Source organism: Parasteatoda tepidariorum, chromosome 9 (assembly GCF_043381705.1).
Source record: "Parasteatoda tepidariorum isolate YZ-2023 chromosome 9, CAS_Ptep_4.0, whole genome shotgun sequence".
Classification (NCBI taxonomy): Eukaryota; Metazoa; Arthropoda; class Arachnida; order Araneae; family Theridiidae; genus Parasteatoda; species Parasteatoda tepidariorum.
In genome coordinates, this window is record NC_092212.1 from 31,671,207 (window position 1) to 31,684,594 (window position 13,388).

The 13,388-nt window shown below is 29.0% G+C and overlaps 2 protein-coding genes across 3 annotated transcripts in view; one reads left to right on the forward strand and one right to left on the reverse strand.

Moving 5' to 3' along the window:
• Positions 1-1,137: 1,137 nt before the first annotated feature.
• LOC107446717 (uncharacterized) lies at positions 1,138-10,406 on the reverse strand. The gene is made up of 2 exons (XM_016061435.3): positions 10,185-10,406; positions 1,138-2,704 (listed from the first exon to the last, which is right to left on the reverse strand). The coding sequence occupies exons 1-2, from the start codon at positions 10,285-10,287 to the stop codon at positions 1,425-1,427; spliced, it is 1,383 nt and encodes a 460-aa protein (XP_015916921.1). The 5' UTR covers positions 10,288-10,406; the 3' UTR covers positions 1,138-1,424.
• Positions 10,407-10,493: 87 nt separating this feature from the next.
• LOC107446718 (E3 ubiquitin-protein ligase RNF126) overlaps positions 10,494-13,388 on the forward strand; it is a 23,735-nt gene continuing 20,840 nt past the window's right edge. Inside the window, exon 1 of one of the 2 annotated variants that reach the window (XM_016061436.4) lies at positions 10,494-11,063. In XM_016061436.4, coding sequence (XP_015916922.1) covers positions 10,974-11,063 — 90 coding nt within the window. In that variant the 5' untranslated portion in view covers positions 10,494-10,973. The remainder of the gene's footprint in view (positions 11,064-13,388) is intronic. The other variant, XM_043048088.2, reaches the window with a different exon arrangement.

A 13,388-nucleotide genomic window follows, 5' to 3' on the forward strand; every position in this document is an offset into this window, starting at 1 on the left:
CTGATTACTTCAGAGAACTAAATTTTTCAACAAGATAATACTTCTATGCAAGTTTCTAAGAGTGCAAAACTCTGGTTTGAAGCTAATACTGTAAATTTACTTGATTAGCCGGTGAAGAGGCCCGATCATAATCCAATAAAAAATTTTGGAAACTTCTAGACCAAGAAGTTTATAAAAATGGCACACGATGTCAATGCAAACAGGATCTTGTCTTCACTATTAATGATGCTTGGAGAAAAAGAAATTTCCGTGGACACTTTAAAAAATCTTTCAGAATCAATAAACTCTCGGCTTATCCAAGTGATAGGGGGGGGGGTAGTTTTCTTGATTATTGAGGAAAATTTTAATTTTTTTAGAACATATCATTTTGCTTTTTTCCGTGTTTCTTTTAGTGTTAACTTTTTTAGAATTCATATTTTGAAGCCAAAATTTTTTTTCGAATGGCAGGCACTGAACTTTATTCGTTTCGCCTTAGAAGATGCCAGAGGTGTTACTCATTTCGCGTTACCCAGTGGGCACCTGTGAACCAAAGTCACGGAGGCGAGTAACATTGCCCACGCCACACTGCCACAAACCCGTTCATAGGACACACAACAGAGGACAACACGAGAGAGAAACATCCATGCCCAGAGCGGGATTCGAACCCGCGGCCATTGGCTTCACAGCCAGGAGCGCTAACCGCTCGGCCATCTGGCCGGCAATTTTGTTTTTATGCGTTATAAGTGTTATCACAAAATTTTACAACAGTAGTCAAACATATGAAAGTTTCATTTAGATTAAATGAAAATAAAGCATATTTTAATTCAATTTAATATTATCCTTAAACTTTTTTTCACGCATTGTAATGATCGAATAAATTTTGAATTGGAGGTATTCAAATTTCTGCATAATTTTAAAAAATATTTCAAGGTTGGGAATATGCCGGGAAAAATAGATATGTTTATTCAGAGAAAGTATATGTTTTGTGTCTGATTTCGTAACTTAAATTATCGTCGAATCTATAAGGTGATCTCTCGAGCCATTAAGATTGAATCTTAGTATGTAAAAATCTGATCAAAAGTTATTCACATTGTTTTGTTTTGTTCGCTGTACACCAAAGGCATATTATGCTAGCATAAGAAAATCTAACTCCTTAAATAAAAATTAATGTTATAAAATTTAATTTCACAAACGCACATTTCCATACATTAGTGCAATGAATTATAGTTGAATGCTACATTTTATGAAAAATGAAGTTTAAAATATGAGAAAATACTTAAATAATAGTTCACCATCAACAGCTCGCCCTGTCATATGAAAGTTCTATATTATGAGAATAAATGCTTCTTATTATACATTCAGTTGAGTATATTATACATAAGTCATTGTAAAACGTACTTTAAAGCTTTTAAAAGTCCGTGTGGAATCGAAACAAAGCTGCGTGCTCATATGGAATTGTTCATATCTAACAGAGAATTTATGTTAAGCTGATCAAGTTGTTCTTGGATGGAATTTTTGACTGGTTCTGTAATTGCATCCGCTAGTTGCAATTTCAGTCCATTGGTAACCAGATTAATAACAGACTCCATCACATAATCCCATCTACCCAATCCTTGGAGGTCTAACCATACATGACGAATGCCTTTCACATAAAAGTTATCCAATTCCAGGCGACTATCAGATTCCATGTTTTGTTTTAACTTTATGAAACCCTCAACAGATTTGAGTTGAATTTCCATACGGCCGCTAGTTTCAGCACCCAAGATTTTAGCATCCCACAGATAGCTTCCAGTCAAATTCTCAAACTCAAAATCAGCTTCGAAAATGAGGGAGTTATTTGCAAATACAGTTATAACATCTCCTTTCTTTTTCAAAGTAGATAACCCATACAATGTGCCGTTTGTAAAATCAAGCTCTCCTCGAGTTGTTACAAATAACATAGACCTCTCGAATGATTCTTTATATTCTGGGAGTAATAAAGGCTCGAGGCCATTTTCAGACATCAAAGCAGATGCTCTTTCTAGAATGCTGTCAACGATATTCCCAGATTTTGGATCCAAAAAGTCTTCAGGTAAGTTATTAAATATCACATTATCGAACTGGTACTTAATATACGAGCTTAATTCGCCAAGGAGAGTTGGTTTTAATTCACCTAATATCAGCTCGCCTAATTGGTTCAAAAGGCTATTAGAAATGCTTCCCCAGGTTCCACCTCCCATCAAATTTTCAAACTGCAATGCGATTTTATCCACTTCACTGTCCATTTTAATGTCATCCACTTGAAGTTGACCATTAGAAGAGGCTTTCATGACTGAATGTCCTCGTAACGTTATTGATGACATATTCATCCAAAAAGGTCCTTCTCCGGACAAAGGAAAGAATGTCACCGTCCCCTTCAGATAATATTGTCCGACGATGCTCAACATGGGAAGGGACATCTCGGCAGATAAGTTCATTTTTGAGAAGTTAATCGCTATTCTGTCGAGTTGGAATCCTTTTAAACCGTACAAGGACAGGTCTGTAAACTGTCCAAATATATCAGTGATAAATCCACTACTAGATATGTTGAATGGCTCCAGAGAAACTGGATCATCGACATTTTCAGCCAGAAGAGCGCTCAAATCAACAGCTCCTGATTCAGATCGAGCTTGCCTTAAAAAGTCTTGTATTCTAGCCATAGGATTTTCATTGATTTCTCGAACTTTACGTATGTGTTGTATCAAATCTGTAAAAAAGTTTTCAATATAATTATTTATTTCGAAAATCAAAATTATAACAACAAGAATAATTAAATAACTGTTTTTAAATTATGTTAAGAACAACACGTATTAAGGTGCAGTATAATATATACGACTTTCTGGAAAGAGAAAATGAATGAAAAGATCAGCCGGATGAAATGGTCAGCTAGATCTACACACTTAAACCTTGTAGATCATGTCGAGGACAACTGGAGCACGTATTCTCTATCTGTAAACCATCTACAACCAGAAAACAACATTTGTTAAAAAGGGAGAATAATTGTCGCTGGAATTTTTTAAAATGCTGTATTTCCAGTCCGAAATAAGATCTGCATACTTTTAAGAGGGCCCACAGTGCCGGGAACAAACTTGGTTTTTGTGCCCTCTTACATATGATCACAGTTGATCCGCACTTTATTTTCAAGTTCAGTTTAAATATTATTCAAATTAAAATAAACCTTCTTAAAACAACAAAACTTGTTCATTTCATAAATTTTCATTCAATTTTTTAAAAAAAAATAAAATTAAACAGCGTATGATATTAACATAGTTTCAATTACATTTAGATATTTTTGATCATGTTTATTGCTTTTGACATACTTAGTTGAATGATATTTTTTAGGAAATTTTTCATTCAATATGTTTCCAACTTGTGGGGGGGGGAAGAAAAAGGAAAACCTGAGTGTAAATCGAATAAAAATTTGGATAGGTTATGGGTCCGTATATCATGGGTTAGAATGTCTTTGCCGTTTACCTCAACCATGGAGAACTATCGAGCTTTTCCTCTCAATGTAAGGCTAGTTTATCCCAATACTTAATACAGGAGTTCACTTGTCTTCTGGGTTGGGTTCAAAATTTGAAGGCTACGAAGCCAATTGATAGCCGTAAACCGAAAAAATGGGTTTGCTGCTCAACATTGGTTATAAAATAAAAAATAATTATCATTAAAAAGATGTCGCAAGCAGAAACTTAACTTTTATATATTTGAAAGCGTTACTAAAAAAATTATGCATATTTTTTGCAAAAATAATGTACTTCATTTAATGAGAGTTCAAAAATATCATTTACGTAAAGTTTAACAGCTGTCCAATTTAAACAAAGAAAGGCTATTCTTGCCAATAACAATGGTTGTTTGTAGCGTGGAATTAGCAGGTTCGAATCCCGTCGTAACCTTGGATGCACCTTCGTGCTGTCCTTCTCTAAATTGTACAATCTCTCTTTCAACTCGACAAAGGCTTATAAGCCGTACTTATGTATTTGAGAATTAGAAGGCTGCATGTGTGTACCTACAAACAGATAAAACAATTGTTGCGATGCCATTAACTTTAATAGTTACTCACCTAAAAAACTTCGAAATTGATTATCTTATGGAAATCTGACGAACAGCCAGCATCCGAACACCAAAAAATAATAATGCTGACGTGGAATTGCCTAACACTGTAATTCTTCCTGTTTAGTTAGAAAATTCTTCACCTTCTTCTTAGAGATCTGATTTATATATATATATATATATATATATAATATTGATTTTATAAATAAAAATAAATAATAAAAAGACACGTTTTCTGAAAATAAAATTTTATATTATTAATATATTTTATTTTAGTTTATATCATTTTTTCTCAATTGTATAATTATATTCTAATTATGAAAAAAGTTGGAATGCCGCTTTTAAAAAGGCATTCCAACTGTCATTCTTGAAAGAATTAAAAAAGGCAGATAAGCTCTAATGAGCTAAAACGACAAGGATGATGACAACTATGTAGAAGTAATTCAGATATATGAATTTAATCTAGAAAATAATTATTGATTTCATATTTAGTTATTATATTTAAAAAGATCTCTATCTCTTGTATATCTAAGAAAATATTTTCTGACTTTTCATTTTTTTTTTATTTCATTTATTTATTCTTTTCAGCTTATAATTTGTTTTAAATTTATGAAACAAAGTGATTAAAATGAAGAATATTTCATCTGTATAACTGAATTCCTATTTATCTCAGCAATAATGAAATCATTTAATGTTTTCTAGATAAAATAACGACCGTTTTGAGATAGTTGTTACTATTATAGACGTCACTCCTTTGTTAAATAGAAACCAACTAATTTTTTTTTAAATAAAAACATAGAAGATTTTTTTTAATCATGATTCATATACCTAAGTAAAATGTGCTTTAAAACAAATAAATAAAAATATTGAAAAGCGAAAAGCACTATAAAAATATTAGTATAAAAATAATTAAAGAAAATTGCTGTAAATTTTGAAAATAAAAACGTTATTTTTTTCCCTTTCTTAGTTAAAAATTCAGTTAAACTTTTTTTCACATTTGTGCGCTGTTCACTTTATACCTCTAAAGACATTAAGTGACATTTGTCTCTAGAATCAAACGATTTTACATTAAACGTTCTGATAACCTACTATCGTTCATTTGGTTAAAATATCGTAACCTTGACAAGCAGAAACGGCGCACTCCGAAAATACAGCAAATCTGTCAAAATCTGACTTACGAAACGAAGCGGAACAACCTAGTTCTATTCCACTTCCTTAGTTAGATTTGCTCAAAAGAAAAATATGTTGTAAGGCTTATATTTTAAGGAAATATTATTCTAAACTGTTAATGAAAAAATGTTTCATTTCTCTAAGAATTCGGAATTTTTTTTTTTAGTTGTTTGAGCTGTGGTCAGAACTAATGAGGTATAAGTAACGAAACTACTGTAATAGTTACTTTCATACGTAATTTGCAGTCGAATGCGTTATTATTTTATAAAATAATAGTACAGTGAAGTAGACGGAGGTAAAAAAAACACCTGATCATATCCATATCCTATACGTATGTATGTTATACAAATGTTTACAAATGATCAAAATTAAAAGAATACGTGCATGTCATAACAATGAAATGGAATGTATGTTAACTTTCGATGCGCCCACGATACTAAAGTACTCTCGGTGTAGTTTAATTTTTAAAGCTAGTTAAAGAGTTTACACTTTACAAAGCCACAAATATTTGATAATTTTATAGTATTTCTTGATTTAAATATTCGCTTTCGGGAAAAGACATAACTAGTTTAAAGAAAAGAAATCATAAAGAAATGGTTAAGAATAATAAATTTTCTCATGAAAACATTAATAAATAATTTTTTTAATTTAAACTAAATTTTTAGAAATTTTTTCTACCTTCAACTTTTTTGGGGGTTTTAAACACAAGTGTAAATTGAATCGTGTTTTTTCGACTACTGAGTTAGAGGTACTAAAATTTTCAGAACTGCGGAAAAAAAATCGCTTGCAAATTATGATGATTTTTAAACATCTTTCACATTCTGTAGAACAAATGTTTGAATAACACGTAGCGGCGGCAAAAGTACCAAAACAAATGTCATTTTTGAGTTGCATAAGAAATTGCAAGAAATATTTTTGGAATGTCGACTAAGAAAGTGATTTCCGGTTTCCGAAGATTAAAAATAGCTATGCGTTGTAGTAAATTGTGTTTCGCCATTTTGCAATAAGAAGATCTGAAGTATTCACAGAAATCTATCGTTCAATATAAATATTTCGTGCTTATTATTTTAAATTACATAAGCAATTTATTTTGTTCCCGTTGCTTACTTTTTACTTTAAGTACCAAATTTCAAGAAATTAGTTTAGATTAGAAGATATTAGTTTAGAAGATATTTTATGTACAAATAATATATTGTGAAATTTGACAAGCCTTATTTTCAATTTTTTTTCTTTATAGGTATAGGCTTAACCTGATAATCAGGCAAAACCTTTTGTTCAAATTGTTTTACAATGGGGTCTTTTTTCTTCATAATTATAAGTAATATCATCGCACCTCAAATAATCTACTTGCCGAAAAATGTCATCATACCCATTTCAGTAGTACTTCATGTATGACGAAATATTTTATCATACCCAGTTAACATGTTAAAAAATAGAAAATAAGTGACATAATTTTATCTGATTATTTTAAATTTGAAACCAGAATTCTTAATTTTCAAGTTCTTCGTAATGAGCTTTTCAATATAGTAAGTAGTCCAGATGCAAACTCTTCAAAATCTTATTTATGAAACTGAAACTTGAAAAATGAAGAAAATGTTTAAAAAAAAATTATCGGAAGAAACTGAACCTGTAAAATTTTACTTAATTAAAAAATTTATTGGTTTTAAAAATATCTAGATGGAAATAAAAGTTGGCATATTTCAAGCACTCGAAACCAAAATTTAGTTTCGACTCATTCAAGTCTGGCAAGTCTCGAGAATGCATACCTGCCAACTTTCTATCCTTTCCATTATAATTTTTCCCAGTGGTATTAAAATGGAATTAAAACTTCATTTTTAAGCAAACAAATACGTTGTATTTGAGAAAACTTAAGTTGACAACCATGATAGTAACGCATATTCTTATATGTGCTTAATTTTTGTAAGAATAGTGGTGATCAAAATCATTTAAAAATTAAAATTATAAAAGAAAAAAATAGTATATATTTACTACCACTTTAAATATGAAAATAAAATCTTCCGGATAATCCGGAAGAGTTGGCAGGTATAAGAGTTAGTGCCTATTATTAAGCACTTAAAACATGTCCATTTTTATTTCCGTCTTTGTATTTTGGACTCCAATGAAGAAGTTTTTTTAAGCAAGTAATGAAAAAAATATATTAAGAAGTTTATAACGAAAAATAATTAACTACCTTTTCTTCTGAAAATTCAAATTATTAATTATTTTAACAAACTATTGTTTTAAAGCAGTGGTCGGCAAAGTGCGGCTCCGGAACCGCATGTGGCTCTTTGGCTCCTTAAGTGCGGCTCTGGCACAAATATCCACGGAAGGCGCAATAATATTTTTATTTAAAAAAAAACTTGGTAAGAAAAAAAATTACATCTTATTTTGATAAATTAAAATTCCTCTGTAAATCGAGAGTATGTATAATTTTTTGTTTAAGTTAAAAGACAGATAGGTAATTAAAATTTTATATTGTTGTAAAAATACGTAGCGAACATCGAGTCAAAGTTTATTAGTTTTCGTAAACGTAAACACAAACTATGTACAAGCTACAGGCTGAAATTGTTCGCATGTTTTCGGCGTACTCCGGTGTGATACAAAGGTACCACAAGCATGCGCGCATACTTTTTCTAAATGAGTGGGGGTACAAATTGGCATCACAACACAAGTGGTCTGCTTTGAATGACCTGGAGAAGGAAGACATGATCATATTCAACGCTTGGAATAGTATTCCTGACTCTTACGATCAGCTGAAAAAGCTCGCTTTTGCTGTTCTTTCCCTTTTCGGCTCTACATATATATGCGAACAATCTTTTTCAAGCATGAACATTATCAAGAGTAAACTGAGAAGTCCTCTTATTGATGAGAACTTGGAATCATGCCTAAAATTAAAAACAACAGCATACAAACCTGACTTACTCAAACTTTCCAAGGAGATGCAAGCACATTGTTCGCATTAATAAATATTTATTAAGTATGAAATTTAGTTTTATTTAGTGTACTACTTATTTAGTGTAATAAAAGTTTACTAAACAAGCAGATTTGGCTCCCAATTTCATGTTTGGCTCTTTGGCTAAAAAGTTTGCCGACCACTGTTTTAAAGTAATGTTTTTGTTTAATATTGAATATTCAGTATTCAAGTAATTCATGTTTCCACAGAAAGTTAATACTTTTGCTTTTGTATAACTATAAGAATATTAATGATTGAATAATATTTTTATAAATATTTAGGAATATATTGAGGTCAAAACAATTTTTTTTAATCTACAAAGTATTTAAAATTTTTAAGATGTTAGAGGCCTTTTATTAACCAAAAAAAAAAGAAAAAAAACTTCCATATTTTTTTTTTCAAAAAGAGAATTTGTGAATAGTTTCCCGATGTTTCTAAATCTAGTTTTCGAAAATGTTTCTTAATATGTTCTTCCACTGAATTCTTCCGTTATAAATTATTATTGAGGAGCTCAGTTGAAGAATACATCTGTTTAATTTATTTTCAGATTTCTACCATTTTAAGCCAACCAACACTATTAACTTACATCTGACTAGATGTATCACAGTTTGAAATAGAAATATCCACTCATATACTTGATTTTTCTTAAAAGAAATTTAAATTTATAAAATAAGAATAAATATTATTCAGTTTAAATTTTTGAAACGGCATTTTGTATTTCAAAAAGTACCGTAATGCCGTATCAACACGTCCCCCCCCAACACATCACTTTCTTTGCTATAATAGTGCGAGAAATATTACAGCTGAGTAGGTTAAATAATTTTCGTAAAATGAAAATTCAAAAATGTCACTTATTACTCAGTTTTATCAGTTATTACTCAGTAAATGTCACTTATTACTCAGTTTTATCAGCTTTTACTCAGTAAATGTCACTTATTACTCAATTTTTTTAAGGTTGCCTTGAACCATTAAGAGTGCATCTTTGTAAGCGGCAATCCGATCTCAGATCAAAAGTTATTAAGGTGTTCCATTTTTTTTATTTGAGCCCTGTATTATACGAAAAAAAAAATCTTGTTATCTTTTGCCAATAAAAAAAAAAAGGTTAGCACACCATTGCTTGAGTTAATAAATCATAATTGGGAGTAAATAATTTTAAGCCGAATTTATAATGTAAAAGCGAAATATTAAAGCTTAAATTTTTCTACCCCTGGGAAATTTTTTCTCTCAAAATACTTGACCATTGGCTTCTTTTGCACCTATGCCTCTTCTTGCTTTCAATTTCAATTCAGCAAACGGGATAATAAAATTGCTTTAAGTTTAATATTTTAATCTTTAAGTTTAATATTTGAATATTTGTGTTTAGAATTTCAAAAAATAATAACAATAATAAATAAATAAACAAATAAATGAAAAAGAAAGAAAAGTTTATCTTAGTTTGTTATTCTATCATATAGGCTTGTATGGGGCAAAACAAAAACATATTATGACGCATCAATTTACCAGTTTTCTAGAAGTCAGAGGAAATTTAACGAAATTTAGGTAAATGTAATTTTAATTGTGTGTTATAAATTATTTACTACAAAAAGAATTATAATTTAATTATTTTGTAGTTTATCTGTTAAAATAAAGACTAAAGTGTAGGGGGATTTAATAATTTTATTTTATAATTTGATTTCAATTTAAAGTTCATCGAATTAATAAACATTATTATGTTTTTTTTCTTTTTCTGTTTTATGTGAAAATCATATTGTAAATATATAAATTATATTTTATTTCTGTTTGTGCTAAGGGAGAGGAGTTGTTAAAAGAAATACCTCAATATTCGATATACTCCCTCCTGGCAGCGATCCAAATTTACTGCGCCAATTTTGAAATTACGCAAAAACTTATTACTCTAAGTTTCATTTACGCAGTGATCAAAAACAAAAAACAAAGTGGGGTAGAACTAAAAAAAATTGGAACAGCTTTAAAGAAATTTTTTCGGTCCCATTTTTAGTAAAAATTAATTACTTACTTCTAGTACTGCGTCTTTCTGCCGTTGAAAAATTACCATTATAAATTGTTATAAAAATTAAGATAGTTAAATATCTATATGACATTATTTTCTTTGTATACATTCTCTTCTCTCATAGAAAGGAAAACAGTGAACGACACACACTCTATTAGACGAAACAGTTTCATTAAATGTTTGCTCCGTGAATCAATATTTTTGACCTTTGGGTCATTAAATAGAATTGACCTATGCACACGTGATGGCTTATTTGATAAGGCTGGTGACGTTTGGCTTAGTCAAAATACTCTGAGTTTCTGTTTTATTTCAGTAAACAAAGTTGGAAAGGAACTCAAATAGCTCATTCAATCTATTTTCCTTTTTGTTATATAATTTAATAATGAAATCTGCCATTTTTACGGTCAAAAAATCTTCACAAGCAGTGCTCCTTTCCAATAAATAACCAAGATTTGAAAAGGAATTTAAACTTATACAGTTTAATCAGTAGATAAAATGGTGAATAAAAACTCAGGATTATATTTAAATTTAATTTTTTTGTTGTTGGTGGAAGCGGGCGAAAAAGTTGATTTTGCGAACGTGATGGCACAGCAAAACTCCAACTCAACTCCAACTATCATTAAATTATCATCTTTGTTATTGGTTTGAGGGTTTAGTTTCTTTTTTAACGATTATTTCAAGTAATTTGTGATAACGTTATTTCCGTGTTGTTTAATGTGGAAGAAAATCCCCTTTTTGTTATTTTATTGTTTACAATAGTTGAATTTTCTTTTATGTTTTAATTCTACATATAATATGGCTGAAGGTGTAGAATATGAAATACCTAACCTTGGTATGAAATATTTTTGTCATCAGTGTTCCAAAGAAGTGTCACCCTATCAATCGGTAATTTACCAGTTTTTCAACGACATTCGTCGCCACTTATCTAAATAATTTTGTTTTATAAAGTCTACGCACAACACCATTTACATAAACTTAAACTTTCTAGCATTTCATTTGTTCAGCAACTTCGTGAAATTTAAAACAGTTTTGTAGTATTAAATAGATTTAACCAATTCATTTACTTTGAAATTAAAACATTGTTCAATTTCTTTAAATCAGTTACTTACGAGTTTCAATTTGATTATTTAATAAATATGAAATTATTGACGTGTTATGAAAAGTTTCAAATATTATGAGCATATAATTTAAAAATTACCAAAACATTTTCATGCCTTTAACTATTTCAATATTTTTGTTCTTTTTTTACCATATTTTCTCCCTGGCGATAGTTTAATTTTTTAATAAATTAATAGTTTCAACCATTAAGTAGGTATGTTAAGTTAAGTAGATTTCAATTGGTCTATTTTGCTTTATTTAATAGTAGTTATTTGTAATTAATATTTTAATGTACTACTTAATTGAAAAGTAAATAATTAGAAAAAAAATTTCCTTTCACCCAATAGTTATTTTAATTTTCGATTGCATATTCACTAAATTATTTAATAAAAATAAATTTGTGTGTGACATCAGCACATTCAATCAGAGATTATTATTGTAAAAATTAAGCTTAACCTAACATGTACTGTACATGTAAGCTTTATCTAACATGCTAATATTAAATACAATTCAATAAAATAATACACAAAACTGTATGTGGTTTAAATTTAATTAGAATTTTATGCAACCATTCTTTATCTTTACCTAAAAGAGGAAAAATAAATACTTATACTAAGTCTAAATCCATTGAAGAAATCTAAAAGGAAAATTAAATTGCTATTTTATCATAGTTTATAATTTTATCATAGTTGGCCAGACAGTCCAATGCCTTCATTTGAAGACTTCTCCATAAAGACTTACGATTTATCTTTTATCCCCAGTTCTTTTTATTGATTTAAAAAACTTAACTTACAGATGATTAAAATAAACTTTAAAGGAATTTGATTTTAAAGGAAAGAATGTTAATGGTGTTCTGATTTGTGCATGATTAGTTTTTCTCCAAAAAAATTTATTACCAGACCATCTTTGCATAGTTAGCAGACAAATAAAAAAAAAATTTAAAAAAAGCCAGCGAAATGAACATCAAATAAATGTCTTTTTTTTTTTTCGGGTTCANTTTTTTTTTGGGTTTAATTTTTTTTTTTTTTTTTTTTAAAAAACTATTATTTATTCTTTATAGAAATCTTTTATTTTTTGTTTTATCTTTAATTTTTACTCCTTGGTGTTCATTGCTGGGAATTTTTTCTCAATTTGTTTTGTTTAAAAAAATCTGAGGTCAAAAATAATGTACCACCTATTGTGCTGTTGCTTATTGTTCTTGCTTATTGATTATTAAATTAATTAAAATAAAAATTTTGTCAGTCAGTGTTTATATTATTCACATTCCTTTTTTGATTTGCACTTAGTTGATATTAAAAAATCAGATTTTTTTTTTTTTTTTGGTGTTGAAACAGTGTTTATGAACTTTTTTTTTTAAATATAAATCATGTATCATTTTTTATTTATCACTACTTGTCATAAATTGTAAATCTTATTTTGCTTTTCATTTAATATACTCATTTCCTAGATTTTTTCAGAACTGTAACCTCTGAGTAATATTTATATTAAATTAACTAATAAATATAGAAATGTTCCTAAATTTTTTTTAACATTAAAAACTTTAATCTAAGCTTATTTGGCTTTCATCATGTATTTGTGAATCATTTTAAATTAAACGTTAAAACATAAATTTTGTTGTCCTTAAATAATGTGGCTGAAAAATTCTGCAGGTCTGGTCTTGGTGTCCTTATATTTACAAAATAATGTGATTGCAGTAATTTTTTATATATTTATTTGAAGAATATAGATCATTATATAAGATTAATAAGTAATTCTTTATTTAGATAACATTAGATTTATAAAAAAAATTTTGGAATGATTATTTGAGTTTCTATGGATGGGTGACCTAATGTAAACAATAACAAGCGTCCTTAAACCAGAAGAAATTTAGAAAATTTCCGGTGTATCCCTCCGCTTATGTTATGACTACGAGGTGATGTGTGAACAAGCCTAATATTCTATGCAGTTTTGTTATTGAAATTTGGATTCAAATCTAAGCATAATTGCACCAGTCATAAGAGCTTTCAGAAATGTATTGATTCTCAGAGGTCGTAAGGCCAAAAAAAAAATTGGAAAGTTAATATCTCATTGTGAATAATTCTTAAGGTTTGCCATGTTTTGTATATCAATTAA